The sequence below is a fragment of the Eptatretus burgeri genome, chromosome 3 (genome assembly GCF_056783735.1).
Source record: "Eptatretus burgeri isolate ZD-2024b chromosome 3, Ebu_testis_v1, whole genome shotgun sequence".
In the NCBI taxonomy this organism is placed as follows: domain Eukaryota; kingdom Metazoa; phylum Chordata; class Myxini; order Myxiniformes; family Myxinidae; genus Eptatretus; species Eptatretus burgeri.
The window spans coordinates 56,915,069-56,941,132 of NC_140963.1; the positions used below are offsets into that span (position 1 = coordinate 56,915,069).

General features: G+C 46.9%; 1 protein-coding gene across 1 annotated transcript in view; it reads right to left on the minus strand.

Moving 5' to 3' along the window:
• Window positions 1-24,290, minus strand: part of LOC147029967 (uncharacterized) — a 57,953-nt gene extending 33,663 nt beyond the window's left edge. Inside the window, exons 1-2 of the mRNA XM_085872153.1 lie at window positions 24,089-24,290; window positions 9,816-9,950 (exon numbers count right to left, since the gene is read on the minus strand). Coding sequence (XP_085728279.1) covers window positions 9,816-9,950; window positions 24,089-24,290 — 337 coding nt within the window. The remainder of the gene's footprint in view (window positions 1-9,815; window positions 9,951-24,088) is intronic.
• Window positions 24,291-26,064: the final 1,774 nt, after the last annotated feature.

Consider the following 26,064-nt stretch of genomic DNA (forward strand, 5'->3'; position numbering starts at 1 on the left):
CCGTGGCCTCGCTCCTTCATCTTTGACCCTCTGCCTCCGACCTTTCACCTCTCTTGCTGGCTCCCCATTGGCCCGAGGAAAAGTGGGCGTGAATGCTTTTTGATCCATGAATTTGCATATAGCGACCGCTCTCCAACGCCCTGGAGGCGGGGCCAAATCGCCCCTCGCTCACCGATTGGACGGAACAAAAGTGGGCGTGAGTCGTTTTTGATCCGTTTTTCTGCGGAAAGTCCGCGATGCTTTTGAACACGCTGCTCGGTGCGCGCTCTACACGAGTCCAGCATCGGTGCCCACGAGTGGCGCGAGATGACGGTGATGCGATGGTGGCGAGTTGTGACGGTAAAGGTCGTGGCGGTTGTGGTGAAGCGGCGTTGTGGTTGGTGGTTGTTGTTGTGATGGCTGTTGAGACGTGGTTGGTGGTGGTAATAATGGCGGTTGGTCCAAAATAAAGATAGTAAAAGAAAAACGGCTATCCTGAAGAGTCGCAGCCCTCATGAATGACATTTATTCCCTCTAGACAACGGGTTTGGGCCTAACTACACATATACTTACCGAGATATCTCACCTAAGGGACCTGAATGGTGGTTTGCGAATTTGGTCAACCACAACATTACCCCCTCCCCTTTTTACAGACTCGTCCCGAGTCGTCAAATTTTCGTGTGCCATCATGTGTAGTTTTCCCCTAGTACATTTTACCTACGGATCCCTGAGTGCGACATTCATGGTATTCGTGTCCCCAAAATAAATAACCTAAGGGCTGAGTAACTACCTAAACAAACTCACTCACACGGACGACTTAAATAAAATTGCCGGCGCTAAGACAAACATGCCGGGGGCGCACTCATATTTACAGTACATCTTAACCTTAACTTACAAATTTTACACTAAACCATGGCCCAGGATCACTGAACTCTGCAAAAAGAAAGCAGTTAGCAGGGAGCCAGGCTGCCCGCATGCAGTCTCTGGCTCAAACAATGCAGGTGACAGGGAACGTGGCCGGCTGCTCACACGCAGTCCAAGGCCTTCCCTTTTGAACTGAACGCAGTGAACCACAACGGTGCATGGGCTGCACAAACGTAGTCTCCGTGCCAGCTCAAGTGGCACACGCAATGAACACACGAATGGATGGATGAATGGTTTGAACTGAACGCAGTGAACCACAACGGTGCATGGGCTGCACAACGCAGTCTCCGTGCCAGCTCAAGTGGCACACGCAATGAACACAACGAATGGATGGATGAACACAAACACGGTGCACGGGCCGCCACTGCAGGCCCGTGTTGTAGCTGCCAACAGGGCAGTTCTCGCAGCTTGCAAACTGTTGCCTTGCGGATCCTGGCGCACATGGAAATGAACAGGGGGGGGGGGCAAAGCAAAAATTGAACGGGGCTGGTGAACGGGGGCATTGGGCATGGCATGGCAAAGGCAGCAGGCAAACACAGCCTGCAGAAGAAGGCCGCTGCAGGCAAACACAGCCCGCAGAAGAACTGGCCGGCACAGGCCTTGAAGTACCACAGCTGCAGATGAACTGGCCGGCACAGGCCTTGCAGCACAGCAGCTGCAGATGAAGTTGGCCAGCCTTTGCCGTTCAGTGGAGGTTGGTGGAGGGAGTGCGGTGGTGCTGGCCACTTGGAAGGCGGGCTCGGACCTCCCTACCTGTCTCCCTCCCAACCTATCGCCTTTGCCTGTCACTGTACATACCCACTCCCTTAATTTGTCAAACCCCAATTTAGCCCCAACTTATTTTTTTATTTTTTTATTTTTACTTCCCCACTATAAATCGTCCCCTAACCCCCTTTATCGTCCTTGTTCGGCTAACCTATCCTGTCACCTAGCCTACTCCCAACCCCTACGTTCCCTTCCCGGAGGGGAATAAGGGAGAGCTAGCGTCCTGTGTCGAGGCCCAACGAAGCCTCAGAATGGCCTCCCCAGACTTCAGCGATCTAACCCAAAGTGGGTCCAGCGGCCCACAACGAGAGCGAGGGGATGGATGGTGCGGAGGCGTACATCTCCTAATCTACCCTGACCATTTAACTGTTAAACTACCCCGGGGCTTTCAACAAGCGCCTCTCGCTTAAACTATTGGTTCCAACAACCCAGATTCCCGTCGCCTGTGTTGGTGTCCTCACAATTTCGGGCCTCGCCCCCCAATTTTCTCTCCGTGCCCTCACACGGTCTCCTGGCTGGGACACGTGGCTCCCTTTGGCAGGCACGACCCTCTGCCGAATCTCCCGCTATGGCACCCCCGGGCACTACACTGCCTCCGAGCCTACCAGCTCCCTAACACCGGGGAGTGCCCCCTATGGCACCTCCCCTGAAACGCACACGTGGCAGGCTGGCTTCCCAGGCCCCTTTCCGAGGGTCACCCATGCCCACAACACTGCCCACGCGGCTAATGGCGCCCCGGGCCCCCGCACCAAGCAGGCGCACCTGTGCCCACTACGCTATCCCGGCCCCCCATGGGCCCTTGGCCTACCACGGCCGACTAGCCTGGTGCCCGGGGTACCCACTCAGCGATACTCACCTTTCGCAGCCACGCTCCCAAGCCCGTCAACAGGGCTCCTGCACCCCTCCAAATGGGTTTCGAGCCTACATTCCCACCAACAGCAAAACGACCTCCATTTTTGTTAATTTGACTAACCCAGCTAACTCACTCTACACTGACCCCGGGGGTCCCTTGGGCGGGAGTCACTCCTCCCCCCAATCACTCATCGCACCATGCATTCCCCATTCGCTCCACTCACACAACAAGTACTCACCTCACAACTCACCAACTCTTCAACACACACACCGCTGAACTCTGCCATCCTCCTAACTACCTCCCCTAACTAACTCGTGCTCCCACGTCGTCCCTTAAACTAGTAGCACGTTCCTTTTAACACTACGTAGCTAAGCTACGTCCCCTCTACACATTCACAAGTCTGTCCATGTCCTCAAATAATCCCATTAATCAATTTCCCCACCTAAAGCTCACTAAATCCCTCTACCTAATCCATTCCACGGACTCATGAGGACTTACCCCTGCCCCATGAAGTCGGTCTAACTAAGCTAACCCTTCCCAATAACTAGTTTCCATCATGTGCCCCGGGTAAGGGGGTCTTCCACCCCTTGCCCAGGAATCCTGTGCACCCGAAAGTGAGGCTTGCTTTTTTTTTTTTTTTTTTTCCATGCGCAGCACCAGCGCGGCAACTCGCAGCTCGTGCCCACTACGCTATCCCGTGACGTCATGCAGCTGCACGTGTACCTCGTCCCTCCTTGGACGGTACCATCCGGCAGGGATACCCCTCCTGCCGGATTCCAACCCCACGTGCAGCCATGGCGTCACCGTGGGCATAAAAAAAAAACACAAGCCCCACGTCTCGAGGGGTTCCCCACGCGAACACATGTGCTTTGCCCGTTGGAGCTTAACACACACGATCGCGTGGAGAACCCGTCCGGTCCAAATCCAGAATCCTGCCTAAACTTTGTCCGTCCGCGGGATCGGCAAATCCACCGCGTGCGTTTCCGGACCGGGACTTCACTCTCGCAAGCGAGCACGTGGTGGTCTCGTGCGTTGCACAGCACGGACCGCGTGCTCACTGCTAGGTGAACCCGGCACGGTCCCCGAAACAACTACAGCCGCTACCCGGCTTTCTTTCCTTACATGTCGCCGTCGTCGCCATTCAACCCACGCACACCTGCGTGTTACGACGCTCACAGTCCATTCCATCACATTCACCCCGGGAGACGCGGCTGCGTGCTCCCGCATGCCCACCGACATCTCCCTTACATACCGCTCTCTCACACACACGGTCTCCCTTGCACTCGGCCGTTCACTCACGCGTGCCTCACTACTCACACAAACCATACTACTTACACACGCGGGGGCACTCACCCGCGGTTCCTCATCCACACTCCGTGCCTCACTCACACACGCGGGGGCACTCACCCGCGGTGCCTCACTCATACTGGCCGTTTCATCCACACACACGGCCTCACTCACACACGGTGCCTCACCCACACACGGCGTGCTGGGAAGCACGTACCCTGGCACCATCGCCACCACACCACTCACACACGTGGTCGCTTCCACACACGGGGACGCACTCACGCCTTGCACCACACACACAGGGACAACCACACTGGGGATTTGTGTCCCCACAAGGGTCTCCGGGGCCTCTATACCCCCCAAGCTCTCCAAGCACCCGTTCGCAGCACTCCTCCCCTCAACCTCGCAAAACACGACCGAACCCACCTGGTCGTGACTCGCCTCAAGGGGGCATACTCCCTCCCCTCGTTCCTGGAGGAGGCTATCCCGCTGCTCGCACCGGGCCTCCACCCAGTCCACCAGCTCACCCCCATTGTCCTCCACTACCTCTGTGTGTGTGTGCGTCACTAACCTTGTCCAATTCACCCTCTATCTCCCGTGTCTCTATACATTTTATTCTTTCTGTCGTCTCCTCTTGTCTATTGGTCTCTGCTTCTTTCTGGCGTCTTTCCCTTATCTTTATGTAGGTCAACCTTGCTTTCTCCTTCAGTCGCTCCCGTCCTTCCCTGTTTTTCACTCCTTGCTCTTTCACGATCTCTGCGTACCTCATCCTTGCTTTCCGTCTTAATTGTTCTCTTCTCTCCCTCGCAATTCCTTTCACCTCGTCTCTTGTCTCCCGTGTCTCTATACATTTTCTCTCCTTGTTCCTTATTTCTGTCTCTTCCTGGTTCCTTTTTCCTTCCCATCTGAGTCGTTCTTTCTCTCTGAGCCCCATTACCTGTTCGTTCTCCCTCCGGAGCTCCTCAATCTCCGTTGACTCCAGTTTCGCTCTCCGTTTTAGTTGTTCAATTTCACACTCATATAGTTGTTGTTTTCTCTCCCACTGTGCCTCCTGCTCTTTGTTTTCCAATCTCATTGTTTCTTTCAATTGGCTCATTTCCTTCCTGTGTTTCATTCGCTGTTCTCTCACTACTCTTCCTCGTTTCCTCTCCTGTCCTTCCTTCTCCAGTTTCATGGTTTTCTTCATTTGGTTAATCTCCTTTTTGTGTTTCATTTGCTGCTGTCTAATTACTCTTCCTCGTTTCCTCTCCTGTCTTTCCTTATCCAGTTTCATGGTTTTCTTCATTTGGTTCATCTCCATTTTGTGTTTCATTCGCTGTTCTTTGTCTATCTCCTCGTACTCCAGCCTCAGCTTTTCTTTCAATTGGTCAACCTCAGATTCATGTTCTTTTTGTTTTCTATTCCATTGTTCCTCTCGTTCTTCCCTCTCCAATCTCCTTGTGTCCTTCAATCTCCTGATTTCTCCTTCCTGCTTCATTCCTTGCTCCTTCAACTTCTCCTCGTATTCCAACCTATTTTTTCCTTTTGTCGTTCAGTTTCAAATTCATACACTTTCAGTTTTTTATTCCACTGTCTCTCTTGTTCCTCATTCTGCAATCTCGTTATTTCTTTCAGTTGGCTGACTTCCTTCTCCTGTCTGATTTGTTCTTCCTTCATTACTCTTTTTTGCATCTCATTCTGCAATCTCGTGGTTTCCTTCAGTTGGCTGATTTCCTTCTCCTGTCTCATTCCTTGTTCTTTCAGTACCATTTCTTGTTCCTCATTCTGCAATCTCGTTATTTCTTTCAGTTGGCTGACTTCCTTCTCCTGTCTGATTCGTTCTTCCATCATTACTCTTTCTTGTATCTCATTCTGCAATCTCGTTATTTCTTTCAGTTGGCTGACTTCCTTCTCCTGTCTGATTCGTTCTTCCATCATTACTCTTTCTTGCATCTCATTCTGCAATCTCGTGGTTTCCTTCAGTTGGCTGATTTCCTTCTCCTGTCTCATTCCTTGTTCTTTCAGTACTCTTTCTTGTTCCTCATTCTTTAATCTGGCCTTCGCTTCCAGCTGTTCGATCTGTACAGTGTGGTTTCTTAACGTTTCATTCTCTGTTGTCGTTCTTTCTTCTCTCACCATCCTCAACTCGTTTTGTAATTCCCTCTCTTTGTTCTGGTGTTTCTGTAACTCAGAAGCTTTCTTTTCCAATTCCTTTCTCATCTCCGCACACTCCGACTTTGCTTTGGCTTCGAATTGTTCAATCTGCTCAGTGTGGTTCCTTAACGTTTCATTCTCTGTTTTCTTCCTTTCCTCTTTTAACATCCTCAGTTCGTCTTGTAATCCTCTTTCTTTGTTTTCGTGTTTCAGTTTCTCAGAAGTTTTTGTTTCCAATTCCTTTCTCAATTTGCGTGCTTCTTCACTCATTTCATCTCTTCTTTCCACCGCTTCCCTCCTCAATTCGTCCCTTTTTTACTGTATTCATTTAGTTTTTTCTGCCATTCCTTTCCCATTCTAATCTCCCCTTCCAGGATTTCTCTTTTAAACTGGCTTGCCCTTACCTCTCGCTTCAGCAGTTCCAATTCTCCATCTTGTTCGCGTTTTTCCTTTTCGAGCTTTGTTTTCCTTTCTCCTTCCTCCCTCAATTCTCCCTGCAGTTCTTCAAACTGTTCTGACTTTTCCAGCAATTCCTCCGACCTTTCCTCGAGCTGTCTCTCTCCTCTTTTTATCTTCCATTCTAGGCTTTCTCTTTCCTGATTGCCTGTTCTCATCTCTTCCTTCAATTGTTCCAACTCCCCATCGTGTTCACATTTTTTCTCTTCCAACTGTATTTCCCTCACTCTCCCCTCCAGTTCTTTGAACTGCCTTGCTTGCTCCAATAATTTTTCCATTAATTGTTTTACTTCCAAGTCGTGCTCCTTTTGTTTTTTTTCGAGCTCGGTTTTCCATTCTTCCTCCCATTGTTTCCTTTCCTGGGAGATACCAATCTGCTGTTCCTCTATTCTTTTGTTCAGTTTGCTCTTCGCATATTCCAACTGACGGGTATAAAACACTACCAAATTCTTTTTCCCACGTAATTTGTCGACTCTATTGGCCAAGTCATGTTTTTACCACCGAATTCGTTCCAGTAAATCGTCCAATCGCTGTGTCCCCCCGTACACGTAATTTTTCTGAAGCGCGTCTGCGTGCCGTTGTGACTCGTCCACTCCACGTTGCACCTCCTCGATATATTCTTCATAACGCTTCACCTTTTCCAAGACATCCCCCAATTGTGCCTGAAGCCTGCCAATGCTCGCATAGTCATCCTGCCACGCCTGCCATGGCACATGCCGTGACCACGTGCCTTGAACCGGTGACTGGGAGCTCACGCCTCGTGCTGTGCCATTAATATCAGCCCGCTCCGTGCTGTCATTGTGCGACTCCGTTTGCTGGCAAAGTTCGTGCTCAAGCCGCTCCCACTGACCACAGTTAGTGGTGGGGTTATAATTATAAAAAGAACCGACCTGGGCCATGGATCCTACATGACGACACATACCTAATACCCCCGGCTCCCGCTCGCCTTGAGACGCCATCTTGCTTCTCTTAAAGGGTTAATTTAGCTCGCTCGTAATTTGGAGGGAATCGGGGGTCGCTCCTCTCACCCCTGGACCGATTCCCGTGAATTTAATTGGAGACAGGACAGCCCGTTTTCCCGTTCTCCGTTACCAGTGCTGCGAGGAGGGCGATGAGTTTATATCCCACTCCTGACACCAGTGTCGCGGATTCGCGCCCGCCGGCGTGCGAACGGCCACGTAACTCGAATCGCGACACGTCGCCCACCGGACGGACAATCCAGTCGTGACCCTCTCGGACTAACGCCGGGAACCAGTCACGGGTGGACCTTTCGGTCTCACCGCGATCGAGCCAATCGGCCCCCGCGTGGGATAGGGTTGCTCGCCAAATTCGACCTACCTAAGTACCCACACGGAGGGTATACCGGGCGATCGCACCTCGCCGCAGGTCGACTTCGGACACGGGCCACTTAAGCGACCCGTTCCGTACTATCGGGATACCCGAGCGGTGTTATTCGTCGACCTCGACGGTTCGATTAATTATCGGGCGTCTTAACCCACGACCAACCCTTTACGTGAAGCAAGATGAGGATTCAATGAAAGAAATGACGAAGCGAAGCGGGAAAACAGTTCAATAATAAGCACATTTATTTCAGAGCACACGGGAAGCACACATATACAATTCCACCAAAAGCACATAGAAAAGAAGAAGACAAAAAGCAAATGCAACAATGCAGATCTAATACCGACTACGCGAGCACACGGCAACACTTATACAATTTTACTTCACAGACGGCGCCGACAACACATATTCCCAAAGCAAAAGAAAAGAGAACCACCCTCCAGGATGAGGGGGTAGGCGGGCCTGGGGCCGAGACCGTGTCGGGCCTTCCCGTCTGATGATGAGACGCGGAGCGGCGGTGGTGCCTCAACTCCGCGGGCCTCGCGGACAGTGTCTGGTAGGGGGTGGGAAGGGGGCCCCCTTTTGTCGCACTATCTCAGCGCGGGGGGAAACAGGAGGGGGTTGCTGATGCTCGGGGAAAGGAGGATTTCACAAAATCGCGGGTCCCGCGACGAGCGTCTCCACCACGACCTCGGTCGCGCCGCCGGCCTTTCTCTCTGCAGTTCCCCGAATCCGACGCGAGCACCCCCTCGTCCGCCTTCGCCGCCGCCGCCTCTCCACAGCTCCGTCCTCTTCACTCCGACTCCGCGAACTCCCAACTGCGAACTGCCCACTGCGAACTGCTTCTCCGCTTCCAACTCAACTCTTCCTCCTGCGAACTGAACTCCTCGACTGACGAACGCGGCCCCTTATATCCCCCGTGGCCTCGCTCCTTCATCTTTGACCCTCTGCCTCCGACCTTTCACCTCTCTTGCTGGCTCCCCATTGGCCCGAGGAAAAGTGGGCGTGAATGCTTTTTGATCCATGAATTTGCATATAGCGACCGCCCTCCAACGCCCTGGAGGCGGGGCCAAATCGCCCCTCGCTCACCGATTGGACGGAACAAAAGTGGGCGTGAGTCGTTTTTGATCCGTTTTTCTGCGGAAAGTCCGCGATGCTTTTGAACACGCTGCTCGGTGCGCGCTCTACACGAGTCCAGCATCGGTGCCCACGAGTGGCGCGAGATGACGGTGATGCGATGGTGGCGAGTTGTGACGGTAAAGGTCGTGGCGGTTGTGGTGAAGCGGCGTTGTGGTCGGTGGTTGTTGTTGTGATGGCTGTTGAGACGTGGTTGGTGGTGGTAATAATGGCGGTTGGTCCAAAATAAAGATAGTAAAAGAAAAACGGCTATCCTGAAGAGTCGCAGCCCTAATGAATGACATTTATTCCCTCTAGACAACGGGTTTGGGCCTAACTACACATATACTTACCGAGATATCTCACCTAAGGGACCTGAATGGTGGTTTGCGAATTTGGTCAACCACAACAATATATATATGCATATATATAATTATACATATACATATATATACACACACACACACAATATATATATATATATATATATATATATATATATATATATATATATATATATATATATATATATATATATATATATATATATATATATATATATATGAACTTCACAATCAAAATTGAAAAAGAAAGCAAATTGCCCTTTTTGGATGTGGAGGTTTACCGTCAGCCTGACGGCTCCATGAAGACCTCCGTTTACAGGAACCCAATCCACACCAGCAGCTTACTGGATTTTAACTCCTGCAATCCAATCTCCAACAAACACAGTGCAGCACAGACCTTAGCAGCTCGGGCATGGACGCTGTCATCTTCCAAAGCCAAGGCAATTTAAAGAAGTCAAATTAGTTCGAGGAGTCCTGCTCAAAAATTTAACTGAAAGGACCCATGTCCTCGACACTACATCTAATAAACGACAGTTCGATTTTGGAAGTGGGGCATGTGAAGAGCCAGGAGGGTGGTCTAACTGTGGAGATGGTGGACATACCCACACAATACACACCTCTGATGCAAATGGTGAAAACTTGATGGTGTAAACGGCTCGATAAGATGAGAAACAAATAACACTCAATCCCAAACACCACATTCACGTGTGCACAACACCCAACGAGAACCCCAACACTCGCACAACCAACACCTCATCATGCCAAACCCGGACACGAAACCGGCCGTGTTCATGCCCCGGAAACACAAAAACAACAAGCGCACACACGTGCTCACCCACACACATACAACACCAGATCACGTGTAAGTAAAAACAATAAAAAGAGCAGAACACCCCTTCAATTATGTGATTTGACATGTGTTTTTGCTTTTGCAAATTTTTTTTTTTTTTTAAGAAAAAGAAAAACATTCCTCCATTTGACCTGGAGCACCAGCATGTGACCGGAAATGAGCGGTCAATTAAAAATAAAAACCAGACACGGGGGGGGGGGGGTTGCCTATTGTGCCTGATGAGGTCGGCTGAGAAGCTGGCGAAACGTTTCCTGAGACTGGGTCTGCTCTCGCTTTTTTGCTCAAATTAGCTGATTCGATCTAGTTTTTTATTTTGGTTGGAAGCACCTTCTTCTTCTTCTTCTTCTTAAAAAAAATATAGACAAGACATATGGTGAAAACTTTATAGCACATAATAAAGGTATATTATTTGAGGACTTGATGAGCCAAACTTTCCTCGACAGTACAAGCTTATCGAGTCATCATAAAATACAAACAATTGGCAAGAAAACTTTAGCAAAGGCATTTTGTAATATGTAACTTGCACACGGGTGACAACTGGCATCACCCGGTAGAGCTTGATGTGGAAAAAGACTACACGGTACTCTTTAAAAATCATTCCAGCAATACATTTGACGTTCCCACACCAAGAAGATGAGAAATTAAAATAACTTGCGTATCTGTGCGTTGATATTTCCACAGCCTGAAATCAATGTGATGAGGATTCCCAGCAGTAGTCGGATTACTGTCTCTGAAAGCAAAGCAATGGAAGAAAAATTTTAAAGGTAACACCACATTTCCAATTTTTTCAAAAAAACTCTGACAGCACATCGCTCTTCTTCATCACAGTTCCCACCAACATCACTTATCAGTTAAATGGCTGAATGCCACTATTTTGCACATTATTTCAGTTGTGAAATACTGAAACTCCAAATTTGGATGCAAGACACGCAAGCGATGTAAATGCAACACAAAAGTCAAAAACAAACAAACAAACAAATGTAACAAACATTTAACAAGTCACGGTGAAATTGCTCTGGTCTGACGACACATTTCCTTAATTTCTTCCATAAATTTATTCCTTTTGGAAAAAGTTTCAACAAAATCGGGAGCAACACTTCAGAGTGAAATATCCACATACTTTTCTTGATGGTGATCAATTTTGCTCTACATTATTTGTCAGGGACTATATTTCACTGCCATATGTCATTCCTGGGAGAACAGATTGTAAACTTACCTTTAAAATCACGAGGACAGGTTACTTTTCATGTCGTTTTTATCTTTTCGAAATGCTGCTCATTCTGCGATATTTCAAGTCTTCGCTTCTTCAAAGTGATGTGTATCCATTTGTACAAGTTGTCATAAATAAATGGAATCGCTGGTTTCTTCACGTTTCAAGGATCAATTTGGATCTCTTCCTTTTTTTTTTCTTTTTTTTAAAGTAAAGAGCAGGGTTGAGCAACTGGTTCACATATGCGTCTGTCTGTCCATAAACAAACGTCAGTTTATGATCGCGGAATGAATTATTTAAGTTGAATGTTATATTTTGAACACCAATCGGAAGAAAAGTTTGCCGTTTTAAAGAACTTTGTGTCTGAATTTGTCGCTCCTCTTTTGTGTGCAGCACAAGGCTGCGGGTAGCATCATTGGCTGAGGGTGTGGCTGTGCCGCTGATGCAGTGCCCCTATTGCCAGTACACTGGTATTCATTTCGCTGACCTCGGAAGCATGACAGGCTAAGTCAACCCACCTGGTGTTAATTCAACAGAAAAACAAGGGCTCAAACTCAGGACCCCAAAAAACCCCCAAGCCAGTCACTCTAACCGCAAAGCCAACACCAGACTGAATTTGTCCCGATCACACATGAGCAGCGAGGAACGAGATAAGTTCTGTCTGCCTACTTGACAGTGAAACAGAATTGAAAATAATGCTAAATAGGAAACACTGTTTTTAAGGATGTCAAAGGACGCAAACAACAGGCACGCATTACTAATGTAACGTGTTAGATAGGGTGGTGTAATAGACACTGTGTCAATGGCAGTAAACTTCCGGAATTAATTTAGATATATTACATTATTTATTGAAATTAAATTACATACTTGAACAATGTAGAATGAAATAACCTTCTTAATACTTCCTAGAACCTCTAGTTTTGCAGTACCTGGCATTTGTTCTATAGGGTGGTGTATAAGACCGCTTCAATAGCACTAACTACACAACTGGATTTTTTTTTTCAAACGATCTTTAAAATCACTGTTTTATTAAAATTGAGGTATATACCTGAACACTGTGCAGGGTTTCATATTCTAAGAACTCTCTCATTTGCATCGTGATTGAACATTCTGTTTGTCTTTGTCATTCACCTTTTGTCTGATCTTTGGACTCTCCAAATCAAGCTCTTCCATCATGAATTTCATTCATTCAGCAAGGATTGAAATCAAAATATCATCTGCCAATATGGGACTTTCGAAAAGACATAATCCGCCCCAAAATGCTGAATGTGCATGCACATAAACCCCTGAGCAGCAATGTTGATTGGAGCATGGTTACATACATCATGTGTGCGAAATTAGGATTATCAAAAATGGCTCACAAAGTTTCTAAAAGAAGCTAAAAATACTGGGAAAAGAACCAGAGAGAAAGGGATGTGCCTCTTGCGCACGATACAGTTTCTTAGTTCAGCCAAAGCACTGAGATCTTGCAGCTGCCCATTAATGCAAAAATTTCCGAAGATGTGCACCGGTGCAAGGCCCAACGGATCGTAGACGGACGCATTTTACAAAACCCTCAATGGATCGCTACCAGTGAATGGACTATGAACCTTGCAGGAGTGCCTCCTATGATCATGGCAGGCTTAGTGATATATTTAATGGACGTCTCCGATTGGAAAGACGATGCTGTGCGTCATGACCAATGGAGCAATGGCGACGGATTCTTCGACAAAGGACATCGTCGCAAAGTGAAAATACACAAAGCTTGTGCCAGCTATTAATCACGTGAGAACGAGATGGACCAGGCAGATTCCCCTGAGGGAGGCATACTATCTGGTTTGGGTGCTTCTTAACACAATGGGAAGATCATATTTGGGGCATGTGAATGCTTATTGATATATTGCAAGTTTAAAATCAAGTTTTAAAATTATATTTCCAATTAATTGTGTTGGGTGGTGGGGTGGGGGAAGGGTGAGGGCTGTGAGCGATGTTACAAAGATATTTTTGCTTGGGTCCAGAACCACAAGTGAAACTATACCAGATTTTTGCATCTATCGCTAAAGCAGAAGTGTCCATGTGTGTGTGTGTGTGTATGTGATAGCACCTGTGATAGCATACATACATATATATATATATATATATATATATATATATATATATATATATATATATATATATATATATATATATATATATATATATATATATATATATATATATATATAGATAGAGAGATAGAGATAGAGATAGAGATAGAGATAGAGATAGAGATAGATACGTTTATACAAATATAAATATGTCGATACATATATACATATACATTTACACATTTATACATCTCTCTTCTTCTTTCGGCTGCTCCCTTTCGGGGTTGCCACAGCGGATCATCCGTATGATCCGCATAGTGATTTGGCACATGTTTTACACCGGATGCCCTTCCTGACGCAACCCTGGTCGCCTCTTACGACACAGGGATATGGTACACCTATATTAACCGGGGTATACACCGGCTCAGTACACTGGTACTCATTTCACCGACCTTGGAAGGATGACAGGCTGAGTCAACCCCTGGTGTATTAATTCAGTGGCCCAACGGGGCTTGAATTCAGGACCTTTTGGATCCCAAGCCGCTGCCCGAACCACTGCGCCAACACCAGGCTCTACACATTTATACATATACATATATACATATATACATATATATATATATATATATATATATATATATATACACATATATAGATATATAGATATACATATAGATATACATATATACAAATATATATATATATATATATATATATATATATATATATATATATATATATATATATATATATATATATATATATATATATAGTTGTGGTTCTCGGAACCGCATGCATACAACAGAGAGATGTCCCAAGAGAGTTATTCCATTATTATAGGTGTAGATAGTCCCCTTCCTTTTGTTTAGCAGGACCACAAGGGAGTGCGTTGCGATGATCTAATAGCTCGGGTTGCTTCAATAATTTTTTCCTTCATTTCATCCCTACTCTTCTTTTTTTTTTTTCTGATTTTTACTGAGGTAAATCAGCCACGTGCGCCTTCACTGTAAGGTGGGGCCTCGTGGAGGCGAGCGCGTGCGGTGCCATGGTGGGGAAACTGCAGCGAGTCATGTGGTGTGCCAGTTGGTGCTGGACTATCGACTCGAGCTTCCGATGGTCTGGGGAGAATAGCCGATTGCATTAGAAAGGCATGCAAGTAAATACCTCTTAAGAGGATGCACGGATGGTGTTTTTCACGGAACGGGAAATGGCCAGCACGACGCCCACGCTGCACGAGACGCGTACGGAGGCCAATAAAGCCGACTCCACGCCATGTTGGGGAGGATACGAGTGTGCAGATAGAAGCGGCTTGTTCCTTTTTAACCTCAATATCCGACACATATTGGTGTCACTCCGCACACACGCTGGCGGAGTCGTGTGAACGCGAGCGCTGTCCACGTGCGTAATGGCGGAACCGCGTGCACTGTATGGAATGTGCTCGAAAGCATACACGTACGCCGCACGTGAAACGTGCATGGATTTATCCATGGCGATGTACCTTCAGTCCTCGATGGCAGCGGTGGATTATCCACGGATGGTGAACGTCTTCCCGTCTCTGTGGCCAGTGAGGCTGCGATCGAGCCGGGGAATGTACAGTGCGGGCCACGTTGGTGTGCGCGGAACGAGCGCGTTGATCGACGCTGGTCGAACGCCCGAGCAGGCATGCGCGACCCTCGACTGGTCACCGGGGGTTTTTGCAGGATGATTCGCGTGCCAATTTCGGTGGTGGGCGATTCATGTCGTCTCGTGGGGTCAGAGCGCGACATTGCCGCTGTTTGAAATGGCCTTGCCGGAAACGAAGTGAGGCGGTTTCCTGGCGGGCCACGTGAGGGGTCGGGGCCAATCGAAGCGCCGGATTCGGGTGATGACGTTTGGATTTGGCATGGCCCCTCCCCCCCGAGCTGCGGGCCCTATAAAAGTCGGGGCAGTCCCTCTTGCCCCGTCGGTCTGTGTTTCCTGCTCCTCGTCGCTGCCCTCGCCTCGCCTCGCCTCGCCTCGCCTCGCCTCGCCTCGCCTCGCCTCGCCTCGCCTCGCCTCGCCTCGCCTCGCCTCGCCTCGCCTCGCCTCGTCGACATCGCTACGACCCACCTCCTGCTCCTCGTCTCTGCCCACGCCTCGCCTCATCGACATCGCTACGACCCACCTCCTGCTCCTCGTCTCCACCTCCTCGTCTCTGCCCACGCCTCGCCTCATCGACATCGCCACGACCCGCCTCCTGCTCCTCGACTCCGCCTCCTCGTCTCCGCCCACACAATCTCGACCCTACCAGCCTACCTGATCCCGCCTACTACTCCACCCTCGCCCTCTGGACTCCGCCCCTTCTCCACCCAAGCTCCTCCTTCACGAACACAGTCTCCACACGTGCGGCTTGGGCCAGAGACAACGCGCCCACTGTCGGGTACTGCACCTCGGAGCAGTACCTTATAGCTTCTATAAAAACTTATATGTAGTATAAATATATATTTATACAGTACATGTACAGATGTAAAAATGTATCTTTATACAGTGTATGTATATATGTATAAATGTATCTCTATATTGGGGAGTCGATGTCGTCGAAAAAAAATATTTTTTGAAATTTGTTCGACCCTTATCACTTTTTCCGTCGATATGTTTGTCTGTCCCTCTGTTCGATCCAGCGTTCCGTAAATACAATGGCGATTTCGATGAAACTTGGTTGGTAGGTTCATACCATGACCTTGTTGTGTGCAAATGAGAACCGTTGCTATGGACACCACCGTTGCCTAGCAACGAGACTGAAATTTTTGAAAAATCATAAAAAATTAATTTGTTTCAAAAATCGGGCCACGAGCGACTGGGCAGTACATTCATCCATATTGTCAAAAATTTCCAGCCGAATCCTATGAAAACTGTCGGAGAAGATAGACTTTCAATGAACCCTGGTCGAAAACAATAAAAAAAAAACGAAGTTCGTTATATCTCAGAGACTGAGTCAGATATACATGAAACTGGTATGGTAGGTTCATGGTATGCCCTAGTTATGTGTGAGAAAGAACCGTTGCTATGGACCCCTCTGTTGCCGAGCAACGGCTGAAAAACCTCTAAATGTGGAGTATTTTAACGAAAAAACAATCTGCAGCATTAACCCTTGAAGCTGGAATCATGAATTTTCTTGTGCTTAATCCTCAGGTCATTCCCCATCGAACGGGCCCATCGCGTCAGGTTCTATTCGGTAGTCGGCTGCTCATGTCCGCCTACCGGCTTGTATGTATATATTGTCTAAATGTATCTCTATCTGTATCATATATAGATATACATGTATACATATATAAAGATACATTTATACATGAATATCTATGTATATATATATTGTTACGGGGCCGGGGGGTCGACCACGAGCACGACCGCTAGATGGAGCCGCGAGCGGGTCAACCGATCGCCCGGAATGTAAAGGTCGTCACTCCGGAACTGACGGGTCCCCTATCGGACCGATCTTCGCCAATGGATAGACCACATGGGGTAGGGTCGATTGCCAACTTCAATTTACCGAAGTACCCACGTGGTCCGACTACCAGGGAAGTTCACCCTCGGCCGACTTTGTCCGAATCAAGTCGCTATCGCCGACTTGGATCCGGCGTAACCGAGCGGAATTACCAAAGTCGGGCCGGGCCAAATGAACAAGTTATGAACACTAATCCTCAAACGCGCGTCATGTCGAGCCAATGCAAGAAACACAAAACGAGCTGATACATTCAACAATTAGTGTTTATTTATACAGTAATAATGGGGAGCTCGGGAACACAGAAGAGCAGAACTATACCAAATACAATAAATGCAAGTATATAAAGCGAACAAATCACTGAACAGTTTTATACTTGTTAGACGGGCCCACGGACACACGTACGCACACAAACACAAGAAAAGGTGGCTGATGCCTTTAATACGGACTTCAGCTTGGAGGGACAGATGAGCTGAAGCCCAGAGTTTGCCTCGGACCTTTCCACCTCATGTGGTCTTCAAGCTGTTTGGACCGGGCACCAGCGTGGGCGAGCTGGATCTAATCACCGCGAGCCGCGATCCTTTTCTGAGCTCCGGCGGATCCCCTCGCGCTCCGGAACACGTGCTGGTGAGACGAGGCGCCGATCCTTCCCGACCCAATGCGTCACTTCCCCAAAGAACCACCGACCAAGAAGTCGCACCAAACCAGGAACCAAGCAGAGACCGCGAAGAGCTCCACGCACCAAGAAGAGCCAGCCGAACCAAGATGACGCCACGAAGCAGAACAGCCACCAGAAGAACCAACTACTCCAGCCGAGCTGAACCAGCACCAGAACAACAACCATCAACCCAAGCAGATGGTCCCCTTCTTATCCCTCTCAGCCCCGTCTCGCTACCGGCGTGACTCATTCGGACTCGTGCACTGCCCCCCGCAACCGTGGGTGGGGGCTGTTTACCTCCCTTTCTGCCGGACCCGCCCCAACCCTCATTCCTGTTTACGCCTTTGAATCACGGGACGGGAGGGTTCTTCTTCTTAATTGTGGAGGAGGGTCGTTCTGATTGAACCCGAACTATTAAAATGAATCACAGCGCATTTACAGAGATTTACCCATTAAACAATGGAAGGCGAGCTATCTATAGAACATGTACTTACCGAGATAACTGAGCTTAAGGACCTGAATGATGAGTGCGATAATGGCTTCCAGATTCGCAACAATGTGTGTGTGTGTGTATATATATATATATATATTTTGGCACGCCCCTTTCTTTGTTCCACCATCAGATTTTTGTTACTGCATGAAAGGAAACAAGATTTGGCACATATACTAATGATATTATTGTCTTCCTCAAGAGGCCCCTCAAAATTCGTTTTGATGCATTTTCACAAACTCCAACGGATTCCATTCAAATTCGGTACGATTATGGCTTTTGGTCCAACTTAGGTCATTGGCTATAATTTTTTTCCATAACACTTCCGATATTCGAAAAAAATCGATATCCCTTATGGGATTTTCCATTCAAATCCACTCAAGTTTAAGGCCTACGGGGGACGCAAATTTACACTTTGCCCCGGGCGCTGTTTACCTCCGCTACACCAAGCTGTTAGGGTTAGCTACCCCAACACTAACCCTAACCCGAACTGCAACCCTAACCCCTAACCCCTAACCGCTATTCAGGAAATTTGCAAGAAAGCCCGGGCAACACCGGGCTTTATTGCTAGCCCGAGCAACGCTGGGCATTACTACTAGTATATATATATATATATATATATATATATATATATATATATATATATATATATATATATATATATATATATATATATATATATATATATATATATATATATATATATATATATATATATATATATATATATATATATATATATATTGTTGCGAATTTCAGAATCCAGTCTGATGAATGCATCCACACATCCAGGTCCTCAGACAGTTATTTCCTTAAATGCATGTTCAGATTAGCCCCATCCATATGTCTCATGGGATTTTAAATGTGATGCATTGAGAATGGTAAAGAATAGATCTCCTCTCTTATGGGAAGCTTTTTTTTCTTTACGACAGACACATTTACACACATTTCTTTCGCGAGCTCTGAAGCCTACCCTTGTATTTCCTCAGCAACGTTCTTTCGCGAGCACTGAAGCCTACGCTTAATTCCTCAGCAACGTTCTTTCGCGAACTCTGAAGCCCGCCCTTATTTTTCCTCAGCAACGTTCTTTCGCGAGCTCTGAAGCCCGCCTTTTTTGAGAGCGCATGGGTCGTCATGGTAACCGTGCGCAAGTGGGGCAGACTGCGCCCACGGAGACGGCCACAGATATAAAACGAATTGGAGGTCCGTTCTGAGGAGGAAAGCAGAGGTGAGAAGTTAAAGGAAAGTGGAGGCGAGACAAGTGAAAGTAAAGCGGAGGCGAGAGAAGTGAAAGGGTAAGAGAAAGAGGAGGAGAAGAAAACGAGAAAAAGCGAGAGTTGAAGTGCACGAGGGAAGAAGCGAACCAGAGAGGAAGCGTGCAAGCGAGGGAGTGTCAGGTCAGGTATGGGAGCATGTGCCAGAACAGCGAGTCGCTACGTCCACTTTCCGCCGGTACTCCAGGGGCCTCCGTCTGGCCTTCCCCCAGGCAGATGCCAGGCCCATCCCCATCTCCTTGAGATGCTGGTCAACCTGCTGCAACCACGAGGCACGTGGTCGGCACATTGGCCTCCTCCACTCACGAGACTCCCTCACTGAGAGAATCTGGTCAGCAGGATCAGCGTCAGGAAAACGAGCCACATGTCCAAACAGCCGCAGCTGATGCTCACGGACCATGCATGTAACAAATCTCATTTGAGTCTCTCTCAGCAACCGCTCGTTGGACACAAAATCTGACCAGCGATAGCCAAGGATTCTCCGAAGAGACCTGGTTCCAAAGGAATCAAGTCTCCGTCTCAGATCCTTGGTCAGAGTCCAAGTCTCGCATCCATAGAGCAAGACTGGAAGCACTAAGGACCTGAAGACTCAGACTTTCGTCCTCCCGCACAGGTACCGGCAGCGCCACACCCCATGATCCAGTGAATCCATGACTCCCCAGGCCCGACCCAGACGTCTATTGACCTCTGACTCACAGCCAGCTGAGACATGAATATCACTGCCAAGGTTCAGTGAATCTCTCCATGACCTCAACATCCTCACCACAAACAGACAGTCAGGACAGCAGCATCCAAGATGTCATTTGAAGCCTGGATCTTAGTTTTGACCCAAGAAACCCGTAATCCCAGCGGCTCCGACTCCTGATTCAGCACCTCAAGGGCCCCCAAAAGGATATCTAAAGTGTCCGCAAAGATGACTGCATCATCTGCGAAATCAAGGTCCGAGATCTTGACATTCCCAAACGATGCACCGCAGCTTGATCTTTCCGACATCCTCCCTAAAATCCAGTCCATCCAAGTGCTGAAAAGTGTGGGAGCCAGTACACACCCCTGACAAACTCCAGTAACAACTGGAAATAAGTCAGAGATGGTACCACCACACTTCACAGCACTCTCAGTACCAGAGTAGAGTTCAGACATCAGATCGATCAGTTTTGGTGGCACTCCACGAAGACCAAGAATCCTCCAGAGGGCATCCCGATTCACTGAATCGAACGCTTTACAGAGATCAACATAGGCTGCAAGCAGCCCCTGCCGAAACTCTCGTCTGCGTTCGGTGAGGACACGAAGAGCAAGGATATGGTCAATCGTTGACCTCTTTGGTGTAAAGCCTGACTGCTCTGGACGCTGGTGCTCAAGCAGATAGTGGCGAACCCCATCAAGAATTATCCGAGCAAAGACCTTGCCCGGCACTGAGAGCAGTGTCACCCCTCGGAAGTTGTTGCAGTCTTGGCGATCACCCTTCCCTTTCCAGAGATGGACAACAAGGCCCCTCTTCCAATCAGTTGGGATGATGCCTGTGTTCCAGGCAGAGCACAAAACTGCATGCAACGACACGAGTGCAGCATTTCCACCAGCCTTGAGAAGTTCAGCATGGATGCCACAGATCCCTGGAGCTTTACCCTGTTTCAACCGGTTCACCGCAGCCCGTGAAAGTGTACAAGTGAGCAAGCGAGCGTGTGGTGTGGGTGTGAGCAGCGCCGCCAACAAGTGAGGCACGGGTCGGTCACCAACAACACCTCTAAACCTGCAACAGACGATCTCAGTGCCCTCCATACGTCGACTGGCGTTCAAGGCTGTGTATGTATATGTATGTATATATATATATGTATATATATATATATATATATATATATATATATATATATATATATATATATATATATATATATATATATATATATTTCTTCTTTCGGCTGCTCCCGTTCGGGGTCGCCACAGCGGATCATCCGTATGATCCGCATAGTGATTTGGCACATGTTTTATGCCGGATGCCCTTCCTGACGCAACCCTAGTCGCCTCTTACAACACAGGGATATGGTACACCTATTTTAACCGGGGTATACACCGGCCCAGTACACTGGTACTCATTTTGCCGACCTCGGAAGGATGACAGGCTGAGTCAACCCCCTGGTGTATTAATTCAGTGGCCCAACGGGGCTTGAACTCAGGACCTTTTGGATCCCAAGCCGCTGCCCTAACCACTGTGCCAACACCAGGCTAATATACACACACACACACACACACACACACACACACACACACACACACACACACACACACACACACACACACACACACACACACACACACACACACACACACACACACACACACACACACACACATTTCAGGACGTTTTCACTTCGGATGACTACTCTGGTGAGAGACGATTCTTCCCCCCCACCACAAATGATCTGTTGGGTACCCACGTCAGTGTTTATCTGTAAGTCAACCCCCGATAAGCATCTGCTCTCTGTCTCTTTTCTGGCATTTTGATTTTTGCTTTGAAATTTATTTATTTACCTCAGAAAATAAATTATTTTTATTTATTTTATAATTAATAAATCATTTGTCAATTTCCAACCTGTCCGTGTTTGTACTTTCCTTCCCTTGGTCTCGCATTGTTCAAATCGAGATAGACTGGGAGGTAATTAGCACAGATTTGACCAAAAATAGTCTGCATGCACCAGCGGTTAAAACGCTCGGCCGCCCTAATTAAAATTGAATCGAGATAACATTGGTGCTTTGCTGAAGCGCCCCCCCCCCCCCCCCGCTCAGGTAACCATGTGACCTCTCGTTAAACGGAATAATTAGACGGTGGACACTGGAACTCGTGGTCAACTGGGTGGCGTTCGTGGTTCTATAACAACCCACCGTACCACAATGTTAATTGCGAGCGGTGGCCCCAGGTCTGGCTCCACCGAGGACAACTGGGGATTAATCCCCCTGAGTGACAAGCTGGTGTCTCGATCCCAATGGCCGCAACAATGTATATGTACACATCAAAACACATATATATATATATATATATATATATATATATATATATATATATATATATATATATATATATATATATACACACATATGTGCATATACATTTTTTTTTTTACACACACACACACACACACACACACAATGAATGCAACGAGGGAGGGTCGGGGCAGTGTGTTAATAAAGTTGAAGGGAAGGTGGTGGCAGAGAGAATGGAAAGTCAGGGAATAAGTAAAAAGAGGAAGGGGGTACATTCTTTTCAATTTTGTAGCTGCATAGACACAAATTGTCCTCCATCGCATTGCTCTTCCATCAGCCTTGATTTTGTATGAAGAAAACCACCCTGTTAATTACCAACATCCTTAAAAAAAAAAATTATTGTCAAATTAATAGGATCACTTTTATAATAATGTGCTATCACCATCGAATTGCAAAATATATTACGATCAAGTCATATTGCACCGCCAAAAACACATGCGTACATGAATAATGTCGGAGCGTAAACGTACGTGACATTTTGAGGCAATGCTCAGGTGATCAATCCAGTTCAACAAGGCCCTGACGAGTTTTTATTGAAACCATTACTGTCACTGAGACGTTTGCTTGAGGTACAATTTCAAACATCACCCAAAACAGACAAAGAGCGCTTGTAGTGCAACATATCGAGCGACGGGTTTGTGATGACAAAGGAAAATTGAAACCCATAGGTAAATTCAAAAAATTCCAATTTCTATGAGCGAGTGTTTATATTTATGAAAAGGTACACTCATAATGGAACATGAATGTGATCCACCAGGGAGGAATTAGAGAACTGTAACTGAGAGGAGATAAGATATAAATAACAATATAATCTTATAACCACAAGGCCTGTGGCTTGTTTTAAATTTATTTTCTTTTTGAGATTACAATATTTTTGTGGGAATCGTGATCAGAGCACAGGGTGTAATGTAGCAATTTTTGCTACATTCTTGGAACCAACGTTTTTTGACAACCTCACACCATAAATAGCAGAACTAGGGTCGTTCCATGTCTTAAAATAACCCCCCAGGTGGCCATCTTGTATTTCAAAATGGCGACTGTTTTACATTTTATATATCTTTGCACCGAGACAACATAAAATGGGGATTCTTTTCTGCAAATACTACTATTTGGAATGGAGAATCCAACAAAACAAGTTATAATTTTGTCAGATCTGTTATGTACTTTTCATCTATTCCAAGTTGTAAGGACTTTTACATCATGAACTTTGCTCCATTTACTTTCTAACAAATCATTTGCCCGACATAACTCTAGTTGTCAAGGACCTCTGTCTCATGGGACGAGAAGGGGTTTTACTTCTTGCAGCTCACCATTTTAAATCATCGTGGAAATGATTCACAGACTTGAACTGTAGTTAAACAGAAGTTCACTGGAGTTAAACCACATCGCAGCACAATCTTCAGCAACACATTTCCTCTCTTCATGAATGAAGCTTCATACCAAGTGTCATATTGTGGCTCGCTATTGCCAGTGGGTTTTCACTCCGTTTAACCGTGGGGCTTCTATCATTGTACTCCTTTTGGGGGGCAGCACATTCCCATGGGCATTGGACATTTATGACATCTGTGTCATTGAGTGAATCGTAATACTTTGTGGATATGGTGCCAAATTGGCCCACTGGTGATACGCCATCGTCGTTTTTATAGCTTCTTATTGAAGTCGTGACTATTTACACGTACTCAAGCTGAACAGCTTATGAGACACTGCTCAGACTGGACGAAATCATCAACCTTTAGTGGAGTAGAAGTCGAATAACTCCTTTTCTAGAGGGTGGCCATAAAGTCTGGAAACGTAGATAATATGTCATTCTGTTACAGTTTGAAGATGTCCTTGATGAAAGACAAACGTGTTGAGGTGTGATACTGCTGAGTGGATGTGAGGGCTGGTGATATCGACGGAGAGCAGAGCACTTCAACGCGTGTCATTCCAGAAGGGCTGCCATCTCCCATAGCACAGTGGGGAAGCCGATTCAAGGATACAGATAGTGTGTTGGACAAACTCTTTTCTGGATGACCATCTGTATCTGACGAGGTGAAGGAAACTGTCATAGCGAAGGTAACAGCCAGCCCGAATAAGTCAACTCGCCGGACATCCATGGAACTGAGGGTGCTTCACTGTACTGGGGGTGCCAAAAGATTCTCAAGGATAACTTTCACCCGTACAAGATACAAGTCCAGAAAGTTATCCAAGGATGATCCTGACCATCGGATGGAAATGTGTGCATGGTTCTCGGATCGCCAGGACAATTATGCCCGCTTTACCAAAGACTGTTTGCTGCTCAGCGACGAAGCTAATTTCTATGGGAACGGGGAGGTGAACAAGCAAAATATGCGGTACTGGTCGCAAGACAATCCACACTGGATCTCCTCTACCAAACAAAGAGCGGCAAAGGTGATGGTTTGGAGTGGCCTGTGGCGAGTACGTCTTGGGACTGTTTTTCTTTGAAGATAACGTAACTGGCGAGACATATCTGACCATGTTACTTGACGGTCTAGGGGAAGGTCACCCGGAGTGGTTCCAACAGGATGGCGCACCACCCCATTAAGCCAGAGCAGTGAGGGAATGGTTGGATGATAACTTCACAAACCGCATTGTACGTGGCCCTGTGAAGTAGGTTGCACGATCGCCAAATCTGAACCCCCTTGATTACTTCTTCTGGGGTATGCTGAAGGTGCAGATTTACTTAGTGAAAATCATACACGAATCATCTGAGGCAACACATCACAGATGCATGTGCAGGGATTGATGGAAATGCTGCATTAATGCGCTGCGTTCATTGCAATTTTGCACAGCGCATTGAACTGTGTATTCCTCATGAGGGACAACACATTGAACATGTCATGCAATGTCATTGAACATGTCATGCAATGTCATTGAACATATCATGTAATGTAATGTCACTAAACCATTTATAATGTATATTTGCCTTTGTATCCACACTTTTTGGCCAACCTGTATAGATCAATGAAGAATCCTTAACAAAAGTTTATTTGGATTATAAAATGGCTGCCATGGATTGTTAACTTTTCATTATCAACTTCTTAAATAATGTGAGTTATAACCTTTCAATGGCCATCCTTGCAAATCTGGTCTTGGAAAATATAATTTTTATATATACATATATATTGTCACGAATGTGGAAGCCATGAGCACTCAACATACAGGTCCTATAGCTCAGTTATTTCGATAAGTAAATGTGGATAGACAGCTCCCTTTCCCCTATGTCTAATGGGAATTAAGTGTACGTGCGCTACGGGTTATTTTATCATATAATGCTTGAAATCACTTCAAGCTGCTAATTTGAAAACTATAGTACTTACAAAAGCACTGTATACAGTAAATGGTAGCTTTGTTGAACAGGCATTCAATAATATGAATGAGAAAAGTAAAAATAAAAAAACAACTTTATCGTTAAGAAATTGTTGCAGTCTTTTCCAAGTCAAAGCGTGGTTGAGCAGGCCAAAAAACATGGTGGCAGTTTCAGACCCCAGCGAGGTTACCCAGGAAACGCCTTAAGACCCCAGAGAGCAAGGTGGCCTTGCCTCAAAAGGCAAGGTTTCCAACCTTTATGATTCCAACCTTGCCTCAAAAGCCAGTCGCCGACTGGGAATCCTCCGTCGTGCAAAGTCCTTCCTCGGCCCTCTTGAGCTCCTGACTACTTACAAAGCTTTTGTCCGTAGCCTGATGGAGTACTGCTCTCCCCTCTGGGCTGGTGCTCCTGCCTCCCACCTTTCTCGACTTCACGCTGTCGAAACCAGGGCTTTTAAGATCATTGGCATCTCCCGCAATGAAGCTGAGTCTTTGGGCCTCTCACTCAATCAC